This window comes from Aquarana catesbeiana, linkage group LG05, assembly GCF_042186555.1.
Source record: "Aquarana catesbeiana isolate 2022-GZ linkage group LG05, ASM4218655v1, whole genome shotgun sequence".
NCBI classification, from domain to species: domain Eukaryota; kingdom Metazoa; phylum Chordata; class Amphibia; order Anura; family Ranidae; genus Aquarana; species Aquarana catesbeiana.
The window spans coordinates 476,293,082-476,318,176 of record NC_133328.1 but is presented as its reverse complement, the minus strand read 5'-3'; the positions used below and the strand labels follow the sequence as shown (position 1 = coordinate 476,318,176).

Below are 25,095 nucleotides of genomic sequence, written 5' to 3'. Positions count from 1 at the left end.
TGCATTCAAAACTATTTATTTCAGACCTGGAGATTACACAGATACAAAACTATTATGCCTGTTATGTAGTAGTCATTAGAATTATATATAAGCAGTAAAGACAAACTTTAGTAAAAAGCACATCATTGTTCTTTTCAAGATAGAACTTTTAGGTCACAGGCTAATTAGAGTCAAACAGGTCAGATTATTAATGTTAAAAACTATCCTGGTTAATATAGGTTTAGATTATATTATCTCATGTTGATGTTTTGAGAGATCTATAGTTATTTGATAAAAGGGTCAGCACCCTTCTGATAACTCCATGTAATTCCAAAGTTAACAAAATGTATATTTGCTCAATCCAAACTCTGGAGGAAAAACTGTTTCCCCTTCACTCTCAACTCCATAGTAAAATATTTCAATTTTCACAATATTTTTTTTCTTTTTTTTAACCAGTCACCCAAAGCACACTTTTCTGGATTCAACCCATCTGCTTTCACAGGGCTCAATGAGTAGCAAAGCAACTGGACCATCTTATCATAAAAAAAAAAAAAAAAAAAAAAAAAAAAAAAAAAACAACTTAGAGCAAAGTCTGCACTTCTGTGCCATGCCAAACCATGTTGGAGGCGTGTAAGCAGACATCATACTCTAGATCAGGAACGGTGTTCTCTAGGGTGAATGGTGATCTCTATCAGCACTTCCAACCTGCATTTGGCAGGGGTTGTTGTCAGGAGACAACCATTTTTTTGCCTTTTTTTGTTCTGCAACTCTGCATGGGCATCACATCAGGGTTATTCATCATATATTCTTGGAGGTCCATCATCATCATCTTTCTGGAAGGCAGAAACCTTCTTTGCATGATTCTGGACATGATCTTCATTCATTTTCTCCAGGGCTTCAATCTAGAGGAAAGAGAATTAAGTGTATTACCACATATCCAAATTAAAAGCAACCAGGTAAAAGACCACATCTGTCTGTGTTGTCCCAACAGCACCAAAGTTATGCTGGCCATACACTATACGAAAAATCGGCCGAAAAATCGTTCGTACGGACACTTCGTTCGTTTTTCGGCAAGTTAGTGGGTACAAATCGATAATCGTTTGTGACGTTTTTGTGGAAAAAAAACGAACGGCATGTTTGGAAAATTTCTGCCGAACGTACGATAAATTGCAAGGTTAATGTGTTTCCCGTCCGAACTGCCTGCACTAGGTATATGTAAAAAAACGAACACAAAATTATTTATTCATGTCCACTGAACAGATTATCGGACATTATATGATGGCACGATCGTTTGCGGTCACGGTCGAACGTTCGTTTTTCGAAAATGGGTTCGGCCGATTTTCTGTATAGTGTATGGCCAGCATTAGATTCAAGCTTAAACTGGAAAACAGCTGACAAAGGACAGGTTTAATCCAACCAGGTGCTTCAGGGCAATACAGACCATTCTAATTTCAGACACTTTGATAAACGAGGGCCTATTATCCCAAGCATGAACATGTTGGATACCACCTAAAGGGGTTAAGCTACAAATAAAGGTTTCATTTCTTAGTAGCATAGAATTAATTTGGAAATATATTTCAAACCCTTGAAAGGTTCCCCTTCCCACACACTCATTTATAAAGCAATGAATTTGACATTCAAACATTCACTGCATTCTTAATTATAAAAATGTTTTCACTGTGTTTTAAATTAAATTATTGTGACCGATTTACCTGTAATAAATGTTCGGTGACTACCACATTCTCAGCTTTATAGATTTGGGGAGAACTCTCATCCCTCTTTCTTTTTTAATTCCATCTTACCTTTTTTCACTGGGCTGCCCTTCCTAAAACATACTAACATGCCCAGCGAATACAGAGTTTCTCTGTAGTACCTGGCATTCACTGCTGCACACTGGGTCCCACATCGCCATCTTCCTCCTTTACACTATCTGGAAGCTGGCCCTCTGATGACAAGCAATGGAACATGTACTATGTAGTACCCCAAGGTCTCCTGGGATTCATGGCATAGAATCTCAGGAGGCTGCAGGCAACTGCGAAAGTCATTCTGGCCTAGGTGAAAATTGTGGGGAAGTTTCCCAAACCCTTAACAAAAAAAAGTGTGCTTAAAAGATAAAGTCACTTTTTAAAAATAATTTAATAAATGCACATTTTTTGCAGGTAGAAAAAATATGTATTTTTAATTTAGTTATTTTCGTAGGAACCTAGAAAGCATTGCATGCATGATCAACAGATCGCGGGTGCCATGCAGGACTCCTACATACTGTCAGTGTAAGCTGCCTGCATCTTGTATGGGCAGGCAGTTTCACAATGACAGGAAGAATCAATGAACTACTAGAGCACTCAAAAGCACCGTGGTAGTTCAGCAAGAGTTACAAGCCGACAGCCAGAAAGGCATTCACAGAACTCTGAATGAATGACACGGCAATGTGGGTGGAGCCCTGCACTGCTGCTCTCTTTTCAAATAGTGACAGCAGGCATGGGGAGAAGATCCCCAGTCTGTCACAGGGAGTGCGGAGACCCAGGAGCGGCTGCAGGATCGGAAACATGTTACACCCTAAAAATGGGTGGAACACGTAACATGTTCCCGAAGGTGAGCTTATCCTTTAACTCTTCCCTTCCCCAGCATCAAATACTCATCTTCCTTTAGCCCCCCTGGTGCCAAGGAAGTCACCTAGAACAGATGTTCCCGCATACCTGTAGGTGATGGGTATTTCCCTTCACTTTAAATGAACAAACAGAGCAGTAGAAGAGCAAAAAGGGGAGGGGGATTTAACTGAGCCTGTTTGGCCTGCATTGTCAAAAGCACAGGTTCACTTTAAAGTTAGTATCCACTGTTAGGCACATGTAGAAGTTGCCAAAAGGCTACCACTTATGGGATGCAGATGAAAATTCCCAATATGCTTTTCTTTTCATGGTCTCGAGATACCCCCATTATCTGATGGCACTGTGTTGGCACACACCTTATTCAAATTTTGTACAAAAATAACAAAATTGCTTGTATGAAAACAAAAATTAGAGGACATTTTAATTCATTAGCAATAACAACTAAACTACACTTCATTGGAAGCTCAACAATAGGTCTTTTCACTTGATCTTGTCCTATTCTACAAAGCCATGCAGAGTTGCAGTATGAAGGTTATGCTAGGTCTTTTTATTCAGCACACAATATAACTAACTAATAACTAAAATGTCATTTACCTCTGCAAGGAAATCCACTTGATTATCAGAGGTGATATTCAGGCCAGAGACCATATTGAAGAGTTCACGTTCATTGGGAGTCTCTGCAACACCACATTTCTGGAAGAACTAGTGAGCAATGCAAATAATATGTTAGCCAATTAACAATATCTGTCTGTGTCAAATTACTTCAGCAAAAATGAAAATGCTTGCTATTCTGTTTTCCCAGCCAAAAGAATTTTAGTCTTGGATGAGGAATGGAAAAATCCAGTTATACAGGGAATCTTTAAAGAGATTCTCCTCATTTACCATCTCAGGGACAATGGTTTTCTTTGGACGGGTAATGAGGAAAATCTGCAACAAACACAGGAAGGCCATGAAATGCTGAAAGGGCCTTCAGGAGGAAGAAGACGACCTAGAGGCAAGACACAGAGCCTTTCTGCTATGCAGTTTGTACCATGCTCTGAACTCTTTCCTGGTTATCGGTGTCCGCTGCCTGTCCTAAACTATCTTGTATCCTGACAGTCGGTGTCTGCAGCCAACCATGATATCTGGCTTGCACCCTGGTGACTTGTTCTGTTTAGGGATGCATTGATACCAGTTTAAAGACCAAGAAGTGATACTTTTTCCTTAAAGTTCTCACCAATACCAATTACCGATACCTATTTTTAGTGTCATGTGGCAGTTTTTGCAGCTCTAATCGTTAAAAGATCACGATCTCCATTCTTTCATGTAACAAGTATAGAGTTCTCTGCTTACTCTGGCAGACTGCCAAACTGGGAGATTTTAACATTGTAACTCTTCCCTCTTAGATCAAAGGGAAGAAACTTCTGTGTGAATATGCAGGAAGTTTAACCACTTAAAGTCTAAACCTTTTTCTGACACTTGTTTCTTACATTTAAAATCAGATTTTTTTGCTAAAAAATTACTTGGAACCCCCAAACATTATATATATTTTTTTAGCAGAGACCCTAGAGAATAAAATGGGGATTGTTGCAATATTTTAAGTCACACTGTATTTGCACAGTGGTCTTTCAAATGCAATTTTTTGGGAAAAATACACTTCAATGACAAAAAAAAAAAAAAAAAAACGCAACAGTAAAGTTAGCCCAATTATTTTGTTTAATGTGAAAGATGATGTTACGCCGTGAGAATCGTGAGAGATTCATGATCGATCTTCTAAGAAAAGAAAATAAATAAATAAAATAAAAAATAAATCGCGATTCTCATTTTAGTCAGAATCGTGCAGTTCTACCATACATGCATGAAAACCGCACAGATGGTCTTTCGGTCCCTAATTTATGGGCCTATTATATAGCTGCTAATATAGCCCCACTCTCACGAGACAAATCAGCTCCCGCTCTGGGCGACGATTGACATGGTCGACACCGACCCTATTTCTATCTCCTCACTGCCCTGGCTTCCTCCTGCGCACCGCCCGGCGGTTATAGGGCCCTGCTTGGCCCACTCCTTGTGATTATGGGATTTGATAAAATATTCAGCGGGATTGATTTCTCCCCATCTACCGCTTTTACGACTATTACACACTGCCCATTATTTCTCCCGGGCTGTGACAACCCCACCCAATTCTCATGGTGGACTGTGAATGGCTTCATAGATGTTCATTCACTGTTCACACCGACTAGAATTTTGACGCTCTACGTTCTTCTCATGATATCCCCTTGCGAGAGCATTATAGCTATTTACAACTTCGTCACTTTCTCCAAAGTCTTATTAAATCCCAACCCTCCCCCTATACTTTGACCCCTTTTGAGAGCCTCTGCAGAGCTAGGCCCCATTCCACGGGACTGATATCACTGATATATTCGGGCGTGATATCCATAAAGAGACCCCCTTTGAGACCCCACCACCTTCAATGGGAGAAAGAATTGGGGAAGCAATTGGACCCTGAAGACTGGCAGGCAATGACAACGGCTTTGTCCAAATGCTCACGTAATGTCTTAATTTTGGAAAATGCCTATAAAGTATTGTACAGGTGGTACTACACTCCGGCAAGATTGGCACGCTTTATTCCAACTTACTCCCCGCTCTGTTTTAGGGGTTGCTCCCAGGAGGGATCCATGGCACATATTTGGTGGTCATGCCCGCGGGCATGCAGACTATGGGTCAGGGTATACACCCTTCATCGCAATCTGTTTCAGATTAACATTAAAAGGGACCCTTATGAAGCTCTCCTTGGTAAGCCTATTGCTGAATTACTACGTCCAGAACGGCAACTAGCCCAACATCTCTTTACTGCAACTAGATTGACGATTGCGAGAGCATGGAAAACCCCCACACTTAGCTTTGAGGCAGTCAAAAATCGCCTGAATGATGTCATGGTCAATGAGAAACTGCCGGCTGTTCTTTCTGACACGCATGACAAGTTTCTCAAAGTCTGGCAACCTTGGATTGCATATCACCACCCTTCAAGATTTGACGTAACATTACTATCAATATAGGTTTCCTCCTGCCCACACCCCATGGACCCCCCTACCCCTTTCCTCTCTCTACCTCTCTTCATCTTCTACCCTCCTTTTCTTTTTGCTCTACTCTATCACTTTTTCCACTCCTTTATCACCTCTTTCTTTTTAGTTATCCTTTCTCTTTTCTCGAGGATGCTAAACTTCAGGTTCTACTGTAGTGTATTGTATACCCTTGTTACAGGTTTACAAGCAGCCGGGCTTGGCCCGGGTTCTGCACCAAATGGTTCTTAGAACTTTTTCCATTTGAGTCTACATAGGATCACAGTTCCAGCCTCCATTATGCTGGAGATGGCTTCGGGGCCCTGATTTGTTCTGTATATTATATGCTATAATGCTCTATTGTTAACCTGTATTGTTGGTTTGTATGACAATAAAACTTTTGTAAAAGAAAACCGCACAGATTTCACTTGGAGATATCAGTTTTGCCTTTCAGTGTGTGGTCAGGCTGCAGTGCTATTTGAAAACAAGTCCTGTGCTAGGCCTGTCTGGTCCAGGTGCGATTTCTAATCACATACACTACAATTCGCATTGGAATCGCACCAGACCGGGCTTTGAAATTGCACTCCAAACCCAGTCTGAAGGTATCAGTTTTAGTATGGGTTGGGAGCATTTGCACGAGTACAATTACTCATGCAAATGCTTAGTATCTGCACCAATATCAGTATCGGTGTAACGCTAGTTCTGTTCCACTGTTACCTTATCTGCTCCAAGACCTACTTCTTGGTTCATGCAATACATGGCACTTAGACAAAGACAAACTCACTGGCTTATCTTATACAGTGTAGCTGTAGCTATAGTCCAATCTGGCAGAGTGACCATCTTGACATAAAGGATACTAAGCATAAACCTTATCGATTTGTCACACCAGATGCACTTTGTTGCAGAGCATGTTAACACAACTTTCAGATGTGTAGTTTCTGGCAAAATGCAGAGCAACACACCAAAATGAAGAATGCTGCAGGACATGTGCATAAATACAGGTTTGATCATATGATGCTCCCCACGTGTCAATAACCATGCTGGTGAGATGAAGGAGTGACATGCATATGCTCGTATAACCTGAAGGGGAAGGAAGAATGGGAAAATGCTGATGTAAACAAGCTTTTCCCTGTTCTGCCTAGTGACACTGATCACAGCTCCCTGTAATCGGGAGCAGTGATCAGTGTCGTGTCACACATAGCCCCTCCCCCCCACAGTTAGAATCACTTCCTAGGACACACTTAACCCCTACGGTGCCACCTAGTGGTTAACCCTTTCACTGCCAGTCACATTTACGCAGTAATCAATGCATTTTTAATTGTACTGATCACTGTATAAATGTGAATGGTCCCTAAATCGCACCAAATCTGTCCGCCATAACGTTGCAGTCAAGAGAGGAAAGGAGAAAAAAATAAATAAATAAAAAAACTATCCCCTATTTTGTAGACGCTACAACTTTTGCGCAAACCAATCAATAAGTGCTTATTGCGAGTTTTTTTAACAAAAATATGTAGAAGAATACGTATCGGCCTAAACTGAGGGAAAAAATGTTTTTTTATATATTTTTTTTAGGGATATTTATTATAGCAAAAAGTAAAAAATAATGTTTTTTTCAAAATTGTCGCTATTTTTTTTTGTTTATAGCGCAAAAAATAAAAACCGCAGAGGTGATCAAATACCACCAAAAGGAAGCTCTATTTGTGGCGAAAATGGGACGTCAATTTTGTTTGGGAGCCACGTCGCATGACCGCGCAATTGTCGGTTAAAAGAACGCAGTGCTGAATCGCAAAAAGTTCTCTGATCTTTGGGCAGCCAAATGGTCCGGAGCCTAAGTGGTTAAAGCAGCACCCAGACTGAGAAAGAAAGGGGAATCATAAGGAGCTAATCAAGCATTCATTAGATATGATGCTCTGCGAGTGTGTTGCTGACACTTCACTTCAGTCAGTGGGTTGCAGGTTGGTGCAGATACTGCTGTATTCCTTAATTCTGGTTTCTAAATATCAGACGCCAATCTCTAGGCTGTGCTTCATGGTAAAGATGTATGAAACAGAGAAGTGGCTGGACAGATCTACAAATACTTTAGCAAGTAGGACAATTCACATGTCTGTATGTGGGCATTTGCCTTAAAATATGAATTACAGACATGGTATATTTATCAATAGTTATATTCGTATGGCTTGGACCAATGTAACAACGTATATACACCATACCTGGCTGATAACCATGGAAGCTGGAAATCACTGAAATAGACACTGTCCACTTGCTCACAGGTTCTGTGCTGAGGGGCCAGCCTGAAGCATTGTGAATAGAGGAGGTTGGCTGCTCAGCATGGGCACCATTCAGAGAATGCTTTGCATTTTCTAAAAGAATGCAAAGCATTGTCTGATTAAACAAGGTGGAGGGGTGGTGATTTCATGCTCTCCATCAAGTCCAATAAGAGAATGCACAGCGACGTCTTCGGTGATTTCCAGCTTCCAGGGGCATCGACCAGGTATGGTGTATGCATAGTTACATTGGTCCAAGCTGGACCAATGTAACAGTATGTGATGTAAGGAATTATTTTTTAAGATTAGCTTACACTCCACCACAGATTTGTTCTTTAAAATGTTTAACCTTAATGTACCTGTGACACATTCCTGCAGTCCCGGTAGAGAAATTCCAGTCCATGTGGATGCGTAGGCTCAACTGACTGACTTACATCAATAAGCCACACCTGTGAGAAAAAAAATAAAAATAAATATCGTCAACTCACCCAAATGAAAACAAAACCTTTGATAATTTGCCAGTCATACAAAATAAATGCATTCACTTTTCAAGTTTAAAAGTATGCAGCATACTGCAAAGTATGCATGAGCAGCATTACAGTGTACATCTAATCTAAACTTAGCCAAAACCAAGACTGTAAAAAGGCTTAACCGTTGAATACAATGTTAGCAACACCTCAAGCTCTTGAGTCCTAAACCATAGGTTCATGTAAAATGTATTCAATCATGAAATAAAATGTTATTATATGTATATCTTTATTATCTCGCCATCTTCAGACTCTGCTACGGAGTAAGCAAATACACTCACCTTCCCATTATGCCACATCATGTTGTATTCACTCAGATCAGCATGAACAAGAGTACACTCATCATAAAGCTGCTTCATCATCTAAAAGGAAAAAGACAAATCAATAAACCTAAACACGCTCTAAGTGTCAATGCAGTAATACACCATCCCAAATGTCAGTTTTAGAATCAACACTGTACTGTCATAAATGTAAACTTACAGCAAGGACCTGGTAATAAGCAACTTTGGATTCTTCCAAACCAAGCTTAGCTTCTTTAAGGGTGGGAGCAGGTACCTGATCCTTCCCAATAAAAGACATGACCAAAACATGCTTCTTTAACATAACAACTTCTGGGCAAGGAATGCCAGCTTTCTCCATTCTGTACAAAAACACATGTAGAAAAAGAAATGGTTATACAGTACATCACAAATATTAATTGCTTTGTGTCATTTGCGATCAGCTGTACTTTCTGGGCTTCATTTATTTAGTGTATGGCTTGATGATGCGACTAAAACAACTTGCAGTAACATCAGTACAAGAATGATAGGAAACACCTGACAACCTTCCCTTAGAATGGATACAGGGCAAAAAAAGCAAGCGTAATAGTGCAACACCTGTGAACCCTGTTTGGTCAGACTCCTGGCTATATGTTTTCAGCTCCCAGACTCCCAATCTGCACTACAATGTGATCACCTTATAAACAGCAAACATAGCCTGCAATATAAATACATTTGTTGTCTGGTACCATGGCTTAGCCCTGCATTTTTATTTTTTCCATGCCTTCAACCCTCATGTAGAGCAGGGGCCCGTGGAGCCCGCTGACATGGCCCCCTAACCTCCTGATCTAGGAATGCAGGTCAGCAAGCCCAGATCGTGGGTTGCTAACCTGCCATACCAGAGCATCAGAGTGGATGGAGCAGGAGCCGCATAAGCCGATGCGTACTGTAGCGCCAGCTCCTGTGCCAGGTGAAGTGCATTAGGTTCCTGTCCCAGGCGGAGTGATACCAAACAGCCAGCGATGGCAGCAGAAACCGAAAGATAAAAAAAAAAAAAAAAAAGGTCAGTTTATTAATCATCACATAGGTTTTGCAATTGGCATATATGAGCACAAAAAATACATTGAAAAGGGAGGGAAAGGAGTTGGTTTTTTAGGCTGCTTTGACAATGATCCATGGGTGCAGCACAGTGCACCTGAGCCTTTCCTGTGGGAGACGCTACACCAGTGGTTGGGGGTGTGTGGTAAAAACACATGTAACTAAGTCCTTATTGTCCTGAGCCCCTATAAGGCTGCTATGACACCTGCATCGCTGGTGCAGTGCAATGCACCTGCGGCTTTCCTGCACTGAATCATAGACTTATTACAACCTGCGGGTTTGGTGCGCTTTCTGAAAGTGCACCAAAACTCCTGAATGCAGGAGGAGTTTGTGCGCTTACAGAAAGGGCACCACACCTGCAGGATAAAATAGAAGTCTATAGCAAAGCACAGCTAATTCGCAGGAAAGCCACAGGTGCATTGCACTGCACCAGTGATGCGGGTAAACAACAGTGCATCAGTGTTAAAGCAGTCTTATAGGGGGCTCAGGACAATAAGGGCTTATTTAGATTTGCGGTTGGGGGGGGGTGGCACGGTAAAACCCCGTAGTTGAGATGTGTTTTTACCACACAGCCCCAATCACTGGTGTAGCGTCTCCCAGTCACATTCAGTTTTACACTTGGATAGGAGGGGGCAATCGATCCTCTCCATTTTTCTACTGCAACCGCTGCAAGACGGTTTCTTCTCTCCTTCCTGCTGGCATTCAGCAGCTGCAGCAGGAAAATGTTCATTATGCTATTCAAAATATTCATTTAAAATAATTTTTAACCATTTCATTGTGGCCCGCAACTGGTTACGAAATCACTTAAATGGCCCTCGCTCTTAAAAAGGTTTAGCACCCCTGATCTAGAGTACTCCTGCCATTGCATCATTTTGATATGCTTCAATACTGCTGGCAGCTCTGCATACCTCTTCAGGTTATGCTTTTCCTTTTCGGCCCACATTCGGATGATCTTGCGTGGATTCAATTTGCTGAAGCGATCCTTGAACCTGTAATCATCCTTAATATATTTGTCTCTGTTCTTAAACTCATTTAGAGTTGTCTTGAATACCTTTAGGGCACATTCAGCAGGTACTTCCTGGCCTTCAATGCTTTGAAAAAAAAAAAAAAAAAAAATTGAAATCAACATATAAACTAATCAATGGTGCAGCAGGCAAGAATATCTGAAAGTTTAATCCACCCAAAGGTAACATTTTAGTTCCAGCTGGATGCTGATTTTCTAAATGAGCTTCTGATACCCGAATACTCCAATTGCATGATCTCTGTGCCTGCGAACATAGTTTGTTTACAGATCCAAGAGCAAACGTGCACAGCTCTCACCAATGGTCCCCAAGAGATCAAAGACATTGACTGTTGGTTTAACTCAACCCAACTGAAAGATCACTTTTGGGTATCAATCCTTTAAAAACTCAAGCTTTTATTATCCCCCATACCTTCCTCCATTTGCGTGAAACACAACGGATTCTTTTCCAGTGCTCACACAACCATTAATGGTGTCCAGTATCCCAGAATTCACCATTTTGTACAAAAGTAGTCTGGTCTTTGGGTCTACCACTTTTTCCTGTAACACATTAAATCAAAAAAAAAAAATGTTACAGCGGTCTACAATATACAGCATGCACATGAGTAATAAAATGTAAAACAAAAGACTGAGTTAGACTTACAGCTGTTGACACTTCCTTTTTGTCATGCACTCTGGCACTCTTGCGCTGTTCAGAGATTGAGTGTTGCTTTAATGCATTGAAAACTTGATTGGACAACTTCAAATCCATTCCGATTCCATCTCCAACTTGAAACTCTGGGGCAAACTGAAAGATTTAAACAAAGGTTAGGTTCACCGTGTTTTGAAGATTTTACTATCAATATTACGGCAAATATAAAGCATAACCTACTGGTTCTAATTAACAGTTTAGCTCAGCCAAAATGAAACTTTAATCTAAATGGATTGATTCCCCCCCCCCCCAACACAAGCAGAAAAAAAAAAAAAAAAGAGAAGGAGAGAAGAAGAGCTCTCCATGTTGTCATGCTAGCCGTGAAAACACTTTCTAAATAAGGCACACACAGATAACACTGGCCTAAGCCTCTGACCAAATGCTAACTCCTTCAGCAGTGTATGAGCCTAGCCTTTAAAATCAATATATAGCATTTTTCTCCTTTTTGTCTTTATCATGTTCAGGACAAAGAGTAAAACTTTTTTTTTATACTTTATAATTAACAATGAAAAGCTGAACCTGAACATTTCATATTCAACACACTCAGCATGGGTTTTGGGTCTGCTAACTAAGTTTTCTGCATTTCTTTCCTTCAAAAGAAAGATAGGTGGGGGGTTCTAAGTAATTTTTTAGCAAAATAAATACGGATTTTAGGAGCTTATTCAGTTGGGCAAATAAGGCCCATAATAAGGCTTCCATGAGGTTGCTGGGAGATGCGAGTGCTTCTATCTCAGAGCTGTGTGTAGGCAGCCCATTGAAGAAGTGGATGGACATGCAGTGGATGCACAGACACAATCACATGCCAAAGTATGGCAGGGATCCGAACACAGATCCGTGCACCCCCTCCAGTTATAATGTCAAACTTCGACATGCGATTGTGTTTGTGCAGCTGCTGCGTGTCCATCGACTTCTATGGGTTGCCTGTATGCATTGAGGACCGGCCTAATCGCCCGTCTAATTGAGCTCTAATGCGTGTAAAAAAAATTTAAAAATTGCCCGAAGTAATATAGGAGCTGCAATCGCCTACATTCTTCTAAGAATGCTAAACTAAGTTGTTAGACCAACACACTGAATCTTACACTTTTTAGGTCACTAACCCAAGACAAGCATGCCAATTAGAAAAGTCACATGGCCTTCTCTTCTAATTGTTCAGGTGGTTAGTTAAAAACACTAAATAAAGAAAGTCAGCATGGTAGCCAGCCTGCTAGTTCTTTGCAATGAAAGCTTTCTTCTTTAAAAGAAAAAGGTTTATTTTTTTATTAAAACATTTATATAAGCAATTAAGAAAAAAAAATGTATGTATATATGAATATGAGAGAGTAAGACAGAAAAAGAGTATATATATATATATATATATATATATATATATATATATATATATATATATGTATATATATATATTCTCTAAGATTGTAAGCATAAAAAGTGTGACTGTAACCAACAAAACACGATGAGGGGAATTTACTAAAACTGGGAGCAGGTGTGCATAGTAACAAATCAGCTTCTATATTTAGTTTATTCAGCTAAGGCTGGCCATACACGGGTCGAATTTCGAAAGAATTTTCTTTCGAAAATCCTTATCTAAGAATCTTCGTTCAAATTTTGCACCATTTGTGGGCTGCAGCAACAGCCGATTTTCGTGCGGCAATCAAATTTGAGTAAATCGGGCATGTTGAAAATTTTTTGAAAAACGAACTATTTTCTAATCATTAATGGGGGAATCGTGCGAGAAATGTAATAGAAAAAAGGAATGCACATGAGTGCAAGAAAAGAAAATTCCCAGCCACCAAAATTCTTTTCTGTAGCAACATGAGGTAAAATGGAAGGCTTGGTTGGTCGAATTTCCAAAATCAATAGTGGCGCCATCGGATCAAAAATTGCACAAAATTTGATTTTGAAAAGAAAATTTGTTCGGAATTCGACCATGTATGGCCGTATGGCCTGCCTAAGCTTTGAAAACTAGAAGCTGACTGGCTGCCATGCAAAGCTGCCCCAGATTCTGCCTGCTCTAGTTTTAGTAAATTTTCATCATTATAGTTTTACTATAAGGTTACCTGTATACAGACGTGGTAAAATACTTGTTAACAACATTCTGGGTACTCTAGGTTCCTCCCACAACCCAATTTTCAGTAAGTTAACTGCCTTTTAGCAAAATAGCTGCTGTGACCATGCTTGTGAGTAAATGACTGGGGCCATGATAAACTGTAGGCAACATTAAACCAGAGGCCTAAATGAACATTTTAATGGTGCCTGTAATGCTTTGTAAAATTATGTCAGCATGATATAAATGGGTAAAATAGATATATCTTGTGATATTTAAAAATAATTTGGTATACTGCTATTCTTCCAAACAGTATATAACAAAAGCATTTTCCTCTGCTTACATTCTCCATCCGAGCTGTATTCTTCCTGCCGCACACGACCTCATCATGTTTGGTTGTAATGTCTTTACCTTTACCAATGAATCCTTTTTTGGGGGTGGTGGTTGGTTTATCTGTATATGAGCATATGAGAACATCACTGGAACACATTTTTTAAATTACGCTAACATTTCAAGAAAGTTTCTTATTTTAAATCATAAAAAAAGTTTATACCTAGCGATCAATTAATTTCCACAGGTCCCAAAGTGACACTGGAAACTTTCACACTGTACTGAAGCCTCGTTCTAGTGACTCCCATCAAGAACAGCTTAAAGGGAATCTCTGAGGATACAGTCTGTATTTTTGAAGTTGCAGGCTCTGGGACTGTCAATCCTAATCTCCAATTAGCGAGAGTGTCACTGACCCAGAACAAGTAGCGCACATTATCTTTCCTGGTAACTAATGAACACCTCATTATTCCAGGCTAGTGACTTAAGCCTGGTGCACACTATAGGCTTTTTTTTCTTCAATCCAGAGGGATAAATGAAAAAACTGACAGATCACTGTACTAACACATGGATGTTAGAGCAGCGATCTTCCCCGCTATGCTATTGTGTTCTGACAGGAACAGTGATGAGCGCTGACAGCAATTGGCTACCAGCGCTGATCGGATGCAGGTGGGATGATGGTTTTCCAGTATGCTTGTTCAACAGAAAACGGTTGAGATCAGCTTCTGACAGACAGGCAGCTGTACACATGGGCGGAAAGTTGGCCAGTTTCTACTGTACTGGCGATTTCAGACAATTTTCAGCCCGTGTGTGTCCGGCCCTAAGCTGGCCACGCACAGCTCTATAGTTGGCACCACCCATTTTGACAAAAGAATTTAAGTAGCCAAGTGGAAAACTGGCAGCTGAACAGTGACAGCATCCTATCAGATGTAGTCTCTTTACAGGTTTGCAGCTGTGGGTGCTATGGCTCCTTGAATATATTAACCATCAGAGGAGATTCCTCAACTCACACTGTTTAGCATGGGTGTAGGAGCCTATTAGATTTCTCTAGTTAAGCTCATGGTCTGAACAAGAGAAATCTATGCGAGTAGGACTAGCATTACCAAGCAGCTAAGTAAGGATGACAGCCCCAGCACATGCACCCTAAAAACAAGGCAGCAGGTGCTGGACCCGTACTTCTGCCCTGCACAAGGCACTAGGATTAACATGATTGTCTACATGAACATCTTAGCTCAGAAGTAGATGCTGATTCCTGAGTAAACATGGCACTAAGCTTCTAAACAGAAAAGCAGATGAAGGAATTGACAGACAGTACTGCGATCACTTTGAGAGCTCCTAAAACACTTACGCTGGCTGCTCTGCTATAAAAAAGGTTGTCAAAACAGTTTTGTGCACCTTGTTAAAACATTATCCAAATCTCTTTAGACAAAGCATTTACAACAAACAATTAACAGATTACTTTTGCGCATAAGGCCTAAAACTTGTTCTGAAAGAACCAGCAAGTGAGAAGACAGCCACTCCATTTCATTTTACTAATGACCTAAATCAATAGGAGTATCAGAGTTTGATTTGTAGAGCTTGAAGCGCTGGCAGGAATCTAGAATGAGGTCTCAACAGAGCAGAATTATATCATCATCTGTATCCTCACCAGCTTTATATGGGTCGTGGCGTGTATCCTGCCAATCCACTTCATCTTCGGAGCTGTCAGTATCTTCACATGGATGCACCTTGCGATAGTTTTCAAAGGATATGGAAACTGCAAACATCAGAGTACCATGTTTAACTTGTTTTCTAAGCTGTATATTATTGGCCAAATCGAGATTGATTTATTAAAACTAGAAAGTGCAAAATCTGGTGCTGCTGTGCATAGTAGCCGACGATCAGCTTCTAACTTCAGCTTGTTCAATTAAGCTTTGAAAAAAAAAAAAAAAATGGAAGCTGATTGGTTTCTATGTAGAGCCGCGCCAGATTTTGAACTCTCTAGTTTTAGTAAATCAACCCCACAGTGTCTTCATCACTAGGCCACTTTACCTTTACTGTCGCCATTAAATTTCTTCTCCTCTCTGAGAAGCTGAGCATCATACTCCTTGTCAAACTGCGTCTGCAGCATCTGAGCCAACACGGCATCACTTGATGTATCAATGTTCTCACTGGTTAAGAAAGCACCTTCATCGGAACTAAAATAAGAGTAGAAGATGGAGGTTAACTGATTCAACTGACAAGACACACTATTATTATTATTAAAGCAGAACTTCATGCTCTCAATCACACTAATTGTTTATCCTTATGCCGATAGCATTAGTAAATGGATAGAAAAGTACATCAAGTTTGTTCGTTTTAAACATTTTTTTTTTTTTACATTTCTTCAGTTACATTCTGGTTTTCGTGCCTAGGCAAATTATGTCATACATTCAGGAGGAGGGGTTTCTCAGCCAAGCACACTCTCTCTTGTTTGCAAGCCTGAGCCAAGGGCAGGTGGATTCCAAGACGCAAATGCTAAATGAATCATCTGCACTTACTTAAGATGGCCATGCCCAGGAATGCTAGGGGGTGTTTTTCAAAGTAATTTCTCAACAGAATAAAAGCAAAGACATAGATGGATGGGGGAGTTTGCTTTGAATATTAACCACTTAAAGACTGAGCCTCTTTTTGAAATGTGTTGTTTACAAGTTAAAAACAGTTTTTTTTGCTAGAAAATTACTTAGAACCCCTAAACACTATACATTTTTTTTCTAACACCCTAGAGAATAAAATGGTGGTTGTTGCAATACTTTGTCACACAGTATTTGCGCAGCAGACTTACAATTAAAAAAAATAAGACAGCAGTAAAGTTAGCCCAATTTTTTTTTTTAGATTGTGAAAGATAATGTTACGCCAAGTAAATTGATAGCCAACATGTCACTCTTCAAAATTGCGCCCGCTCGTGGAATGGTGACAAATTTTTACCCTTAAAAATCTCTATAGGCAACATTTAAAAAAGTTCTACAGGTTGCACATTTTAAGTTACAGAGGGGGTATATGGCTAGAATTTTTGCTCTCGCTCTACCAATCGCGGCGATACCTCACGTGTGGTTTGAACACCGTTTTCATATGCATACTTTTTTTCCCCCTTATTTTTACACTGTTTTTAAAAAAAAAAAAAAAAAATAGGGTGTCACTTTTATTCCTATTACAAGGAATGTAAACATCCCTTGTAATAGGAAAAAAGCATGACAGGATCTCTTAAATATGAGATCTGGGGTCAAAAAGACCTCAGATCTCATATTTACACTAAAATGCAATAGAAAAAAAAAAAATTGTAATTAAAAAAAAAAAAAAAAAAAAAAAAGCCCTTTAAGAGCTATGGGCGGAAGTGACGTTTTGACGTTGCTTCCACCCTGCAGTGTTATGGAGACAGGTGGGGGCCATCTTCCCCTCACTCATCTCCATGCCCAGCAAGGGCGAAGATCCAATCGCCTCAGCCGCTGCCGACGGCTCCGGTAAGCGGCAGAGGGAACCGGAGCGTGGCGGGAAGGGGGGGTCCTCTCCCGCCACCGATAAAAGTGATCTTGCGGCAAAGCCGGCCAACAAAAAGGATATTGGGGTTACGGTAGCTGCTGCCATAACAACAATATCAAATAAAACAAAAAGTGTAGCGCTAATATATAATGTGCCTAATGCGATGTGCATAGGTGAATTGAACCACAAAAAACTATATGTATTAAATAAACCAATATAAAATAATCACATTAAATATATCTAAACATAATCTTAATTGTCACATAAAAATTGCAAAAAAAAAAACAAAAAGACTGAAATAAGTGCCCATAGATATATTCTTCATCTGAATAAAATAAGAAGTGAATCTTGAACCCGGTGCATATATCAAATAGTGAAGAAAACCACCACCTGTTAAAAAGGAGGCTTACCAGATAGTTTGAACACGACAGAGCATACGCCCTGCGTGTCAAACAAGCTTTAATAAACAGTAGAATGGACTCTGAACCGATATCCACAGGTAGGTATTCCCTCCAAAGACCGCCAAGTTGAAATCACAGAGGATCTAATACAACCGACAAACCGGAGCTCAGATGTCCACAGGTATATAGTAGTGTTTTTAAAGAAGAAAGCAAAAGAGGACCATAGTGTAATTCCGCAAAAAACTTTGATTTATGAAAAAAGTGAATAACACTCACATGATTGAAGATAAAAGACAGCGCCGATATAAAAAATCAATAGAAGCAACAGTGAGGATTGTACTGACGCGTTTCGTCTCTACAGGATGTCCTGTAGAGACAAAACGCGTTGGAACGATCCTCACTGTTGCTTCTATTGATTTTATATCAGCGCTGTCTTATCTTCAATCATGTGAGTGTTATTCACTTTAACAAATCAACGTTTTTTACGGAATTACACTATGGTCCTCTTTTACTTTCTTCTTTAAAAATACTACTATATACCTGTGGACATCTGAGCTCCGGTTTGTCGGTTGTATTACATCCTCTGTGGTTTCAACTTGGCGGTCTTTGGAGGGAATACCTACCTGTGGATATTGGTTTAGAGTCCGTTCTACTGTTTATTAAAGCTTGTTTGACCCGCAGGGCGTATGCTCTGACGTGTTCAAACTATCTGGTAAGCCTCCTTTTTAACAGGTGGTGGTTTTCTTCACTATTTGATATATGCACCGGGTTCAAGATTCACTTATTTTATTCAGATGAAGAATATATCTATGGACACTTATTTCAGTCTTTTTGTTTTTTTTGCAATTTTTATGTGACAATTAAGATTATGTTTAGATATATTTAATGTGATTATTTATATTGGTTTATTTAATACATATAGTTTTTTCGTGGTTCAATTCACCTATGCACATCGCATTAGGCACATTATATATTAGCGCTACACTTTTTGTTTTATTTGTTTTTGTAATACCATTATTTCCATAAGGCCCCTTTCACACTGGGGCGGTGGGGGCATCGGCGGTACAACAGCGCTATTTTTAGCGCTGCTGTACCGTCGTTCTTGTAGCTGTATTCGGCCGCTAGCGGTGCGGTTTTAACCCCCGCTGGCGGCCGAAAAAAGGGTTAAAATCCCTCGTACAGCGCGGCTATAGCCGCGGTATTGCCGCGGTATAGCCACGCTGTCCCATTGATTTCAATGGGCAGGAGCGGTGAATACACCGCTCCTTCACCGCTCCAAAAAAGCGGTTTGCAGGACTTTTTTCACCGCCCTGCCTGCGCACCGCTTCAGTGTGAAAGCCCTCGGGCTTTCACACTGAACAAACAGCGGAGGCTGTTTAGGGGCGGTTTGCAGGCGGTATTTTTAGCGCAATACCGCCTGCAAACCGCCCCAGTGTGAAATGGGTCTAAGTGGTGTGTTAGCTGCTGGTTTTAGGAGCAGCGCAAAATTAATTTGTATTCATAACAACAATATTCCTCTTTAAAGTTAGGACGTATAATTGGCCTGTGGCTGTCCGGAAGTGGTTAAAAATGAATTAAATTTTTGGTTTGTAGTGCTCACATGAAGTATAGTTCCACTTTAAGTGGATCCAGTGTAGGTCTGCATTCTCACCTGGCCGTTTTGAATTGCGGGCAGATTTGCCACGATTCTGCCCGTGATTGCAAAACGCCCAGGTGTGAATGCCAAAAATCGCACATTTCAGATGCCATTCATTGGAATGGCACCTAAAAACGCGGTGCGGTTCTGCCATAATTGTCCTGTGATAAATCACGCTGCAATCACGGCAAACCACATTGCGTGAAGGATGTTGCCCAAAAGAAGCGCCTGAACTTTTTTTGTGCAACAAGCTTCACGCTATGTGGTTTGCTGTGATTGCAGCACGATTTATCGCTGATAATCACAGCAGAATCGCAGCACGGTTTTAGGTGCCATTAAAATGAATGGCATCTGAAATGTGCAATTTGTCATTCACACCTGAGAGTTTTGAAATCGTGGGCAGAATCACGGAAAATCTGTCCATGATTCAAAGCGCCCAGGTGTGAATGCAGCCTAAAGGAGAAGGAAGAATCCCATAAAAAAAAATAACTGCTTAATACAATCTTAAAGAGGAAGTAAACCCTGATGGATTTTACTTCCTCTTTAATTTCCCTGCAAAGGTAAAGCATAATGGGCTACTATGCATAGTAGCCCATTATGTGTCATTTACCTGAAACTGAAGCCTGCGATGTCACCACTGTCCCCACTAGCAGCGAGCATCCATCTTCACTCCTCTTCCTTCCGGGGCCAGAATCGCGTGACATCACTCCCGCGCATATATGACTTCTTTGGAAACGGCACAATCTGCCCTTTCTAAAGTGCGCATGCGCCGACATTGGCGCACAGCTTTTTTTGTAAATATCTCCTAAACCGTGGAGGTTTAGGAGATATTTCCAGCACCTACAGGTAAGCCTTAATATAGGCTTATCTGTAGGTAGAAGTGGTTGTACAGGGTGTACAACCACTTTAAAAGTGCAATGCTACCATTAGTGAACTTATGCCTCCATTCCTTCTCATATTCCCCAACCATAATAAATATTCTCATTTGTATGCACTTGGTGGTTATACACCAATGTCAACTGGCATTTATTTTTTGACAACTCCTGCATGAGTTGCATAGGTCTCATAACTGTCTTAGGGGGATTAGGTTTTCCCATATTATGCTTTATAAATGATATGTTTTACATGAGCAGTGCGGCTGCTTTCTTCTGTGAGGTTTCAATTCTTCTGAAAGTGCCAATAAGGAAGAAAGGTCTGAATTAAGAACCTGCACAGATAAATCTCATGAATAGCTTATATTTTGTACAGCTAGTATATATTGTGATAGATTTATTCAGCATCAAGTTAGCGATTGCCATGAATAATAGATCTTAAAATAGGAGAAGACAGAAGCTGATAAAGAACTTACAGCACTTCTTCCGGGAACACATGTCTCTCTTCTTCTAGCTGCAGCTCTCTGGCCAGCTCTTCACTCATGACTTCTGTCAGGGAGCACTGACTCACAGGCTTTGCAGGTAAACCCCAAGGGCTCTGAAATGAAGGAGAGAAGCAACTAGTAACCAACGTGTCAAACAAATTAATTCACAGTTCTGTAAATCCACTCTTTTATAGGAGATAGATAAATAAAATGTTACCCGCCATTCATTTTCCAAAACATTACTTAAAATGTGAACTCCAGGCAAACAACTAAATACACAGATGAAATGCATACATAAGACTGTTTTACCTGTCAAAGGATTTGTATTTCTGTCCATCCAGTCCTGAGATTTACAAAATTCTGCCACAGAGCAGAGTTATTTCCAGCAAGAACAGGAAATGTACTTTCACTTACATGTCCTCTCCCCTACCCACCATTCTGTAGCTGGACGGTGAAAAGGAGTAGGAGCACAGTGATTAGTTCATTTTTCTGTCACCTTGATCTCTCCTCATACAGCATGCTCTTTGCACTGCAGAAAACCTGATTTACTACTTGTGCTGCTTCTCCCTCCTCCTCTCCGAGCTATGCAGTACAGGGACTGAAAGAGGAGGACACCAAGTCAAAATTGGGTACTTACACTGATAGTATTTAAAATATAGATGTTATGATTTTTTTTATTAATAATTAGAGAGCTGCATTAGTTGTGCCTTTTAGATGTGCCTGGAGTTCAGCTTTAAATTCTATTCCTATTACTCTGAATGATCTTTAAGTTTGTAAACTTACTTTGTGAAGATCCCCACCCGTTATTTTCTTGAATTCTGTGACACATCATCACTATGTCCTGTGAGAAGTCACACATATCACAGAGCCTGCCTTCTGATCTACAGAGGTGCTGAGAGGAGGAGGGTCAGGAGGAAGAGCCTATACGGGAATCACTGCTTGAAGACAGCATAGTACTATGGGATATGTAGATGTTGGAAATTAAAGTTTATTTGAACCCTTGCTTTGTAAAACAACCCAGTTTAAGATAGGAATGCAAGGTAATCACATAACCTCTGTTCCCAGCTCTATAAGGGTCTTATGCCGCGTACACATGGTCGGACTTTCCGACGGTAAAAGTTCAATGTGGGCTTGTTGTCAGAAAGTCCGACCGTGTGTAGGCTCCATCGAACATTTGCTGTCGGAATTTCCAGCCACAAATGTTTGAGAGCAGGTTCTCAAATTCTCCGCCAACAAAACTTTGTCAGAAATTCCGATCGTGTGTACACAAGTCCGTCAGACAAAAGTTCAGACATGTTTGGAAACAAGCAGAAAGAGCTGCACTGGCTATTGAACTTCCTTTTTCTGCTCATCGTACAGCTTGTACGTCACCGCGTTCTCACATTCGGAATTTTTGGCCAACATTTGTGTGACCGTGTGCATGCAAGAAAAGTTTGAGCCAACATCCTTCGGAAAAAAATCCACGGTTTTGTTGGCGGAAAGTCTGATCGTGTGTACGGGGCATTAGAGAGGCGGTGTGGACAAACAGCAGTACACTGATCTTCTCAGTGAATGAATGTACAGAGGGGCATGTCAGTGCAAGTCTGACCATTGGAGGATGGCAGGCTGTTCTCCCAGGACAGGCAGAAAACTGACCACACTAAGATGGATGTGCCCTCATGCCTTGTGTGGTCAGTTTGAAAATCCCCCCCCCCCCCACCTTAACCCAATTCCATTGCTATAACAAGGGGGGGTGACAGCCCACTATGTGATTTCACCTAAAAAATAACAGGTATTTTTATGAAGTCATCATGAACCTCTTCCTGTCTGCAATCTGTGGTTGTTCCCCAATATTATGATGCCCTGTGTCAAGTATACATTAATATTGCTCTCACTATGTGAGAGCAAGCAGCATACACTCAATCCTTTCTTTCACCAATAGCTGGGGTCCCCATTGACTATAAGAAACTGATCAGACGTTATAAACAGAGATAAATTGTATTTTCTACAAGTGTGCCACTCTGTTGATCCTCTCCTGCCTATACAGAGGCCAATGCAATATCATAAAGCAGTAGAACAGAGAAGATATAATCAAGTGAGTCAGACAGAAAATCCGGGTTATGTGTGACATCACTAAAATCAGATATTGTGCAATAGGTGAACAAAGTACAGCAGTAATTCCATAAACATGGTACAGTAATAAATAACAGTGGGTGTGCTGCTAAATAATCTGCCAGCAGAATGGGAGGAGGAGAATGGTGTCATCTAATGAATTTAAACAAACTAAAGATCATACAAACCAATCAATTCCAATACTACGAAAGTCTTTTTTTTTGTTGTTCATTGAGGGCAACAGGATTATAGTAATTTTGGAAATATTGGTTATGTTTGGACTCTAGCAAACTGTGCATCTTAGTGAACACAATATACAGGGATACGGGAAATAATTATAGACACTGACACAAGTACACCTATACAGGTTGAACTGGATGGACTATTATCTTTATTCAAACCTACCAACTATAAATCCCTTCTGAAGGCAACAGTAGAACCCAGATACCCAATAATTACTGCACTGCTATGCCCCTCAACAGACACAAGGAAAAAAAAAAAAGTTTTATGGTATATAAAGAAATCTTTTTTCAGAGCACAGGTCATATTTATATTCTTTACTGCTATCTGGGACTCCATCAGAGAGATTTATTCTCACTTCCTGTCCTGCTGACAGTCTCTCCAGTATATTAAAGTATCACACAGTTCTAATTAGGAAAGAGCTTGTGTTGTGGATCTGGGCTTAAGTCCAAAGCCAGAAGAGCTGACATTTCTGGTCCAATGAGCTGCAGGCAGGGGATTCCCCACGCCCACAGATGATGTTACAAAGGGGTGGGAATTGTTGGTGACATCATCGACCTAATTTGACCACAGCTCATTGGACCAGGAAATGACAGCTGGGCATGAACCCAATTCTGGACAAAGGCAACAACACTATCCCTACTTCTGATTAAAGATCAGACCGAAATATTGTATTTTAACCATTCCAAAGATTTCCCCATTACTTCTGGTGACAACTCAACATCATTTGGGATTTCCCTCACTTTCATTCTCAGGGGCCGTGGTCACCAGGACAAGGGGATTGAATCTAATGCAGTCAGAAAAAAAAAAAAAAAACCCTGACAGTGGTTCTAACCTGGACAATTCTATTAAACATAAAACTTGCTTTAGATACAGTCACATGACCAGGAGAATCGCCTTTAGATACAGTCACATGACCAGGAGAATCGCCTTTAGATACAGTCACATGACCAGGAATATTGAAGTGGAATTCCAGTCTAGATGAAAGCTTAAAAAGGACCCCCACTTATCTTCTAACACCTGTACTACCTACCCTGTAGAAGATGTGTATACTTACCTATTCTCAGGGTGCTCCAGTTCGGTCACATGATCGAGTCCCAGCAACCAACTTCAGGGGAGAGGAGAGATCACTGACAACAGATGGAATGCCTGTGCAGTGATGTCACCCATAGGCTTATTAAGGGGCATCTGTTCATCCTCTCCCTGGGAGCCAATCATGTGACCTGAGTATAGGTAAGTATACACATCTATCTACTACAGGGTAGTTGGTATAGGACTTGGGAGGGGGGTACATTTATGTTCAGTTAGGTGCAGCTCGGAGTTCCACTTTAACTTTAGATCCAGCAGAGCTGTCAGAGGTGGGGCAGTGCCCGGCTGGTATAAAGAGCACCACATGGCAGCTGTGTCCTTATATGGTGATGGGCCTGGTGTGATACCACCTGTGCCCCTGTGTACGTGTGTGTGTGTACACACACGCATATAGACATCTAAGTATTGACAGTATATATATATATATATATCACACACACACAGATATGTCAGTATTAGCAGTACAGAGAGGGGTGACCATGAGGTGGGTGATGGGGGTCTCACCGGCCGGGATTCGGGTGTGATGATGCCCCCTCGCTCCATCTTCTCATTCAGACTAGAGTGGGTGCTGGGTGTGGACGGAATGTCGGTCGGTGGTGGAGGTAGGTAGGTAGGTAGGTCGTACAGACGGTATAGAGAGATGGCGGACTGTGGAATATGTCCGGACTTGTCCCTCTGTGCTGGTCTATGGAAGACACTGGCTGTATAGATGTATGAGGACGGAGGAGAGGTCCTAGGATGGTCCTGGTTCCGGTCCTGACAGATAACAGTAACAGGCGGTAGCTGGGCTCGGTATGAGGGCTCAGAGTCGGGATAATCGTCTTCTATACCGGGGGGTGACGGAGCAGCGCAATGCACTCTGGGAGTAGTCTGACTATTCCCCTCCCCTGCACTAGGGCCGCCCTCCATACGTCTGCATGTCCTCACCGCTGAG

General features: G+C 40.9%; 1 protein-coding gene across 1 annotated transcript; it reads right to left on the bottom strand.

The window, feature by feature from the left end:
- On the bottom strand, positions 1-25,095 carry RIOK3 (RIO kinase 3). The gene is made up of 13 exons (XM_073631476.1): positions 24,666-25,095; positions 20,733-20,854; positions 15,881-16,026; positions 15,498-15,605; positions 13,866-13,975; positions 11,434-11,577; positions 11,203-11,330; positions 10,678-10,860; positions 8,895-9,054; positions 8,696-8,776; positions 8,247-8,336; positions 3,180-3,287; positions 1-881 (listed from the first exon to the last, which is right to left on the bottom strand). Exons 1-13 carry the CDS (start codon positions 25,068-25,070, stop codon positions 771-773), a joined length of 1,896 nt encoding a protein of 631 aa, XP_073487577.1. The 5' UTR covers positions 25,071-25,095; the 3' UTR covers positions 1-770.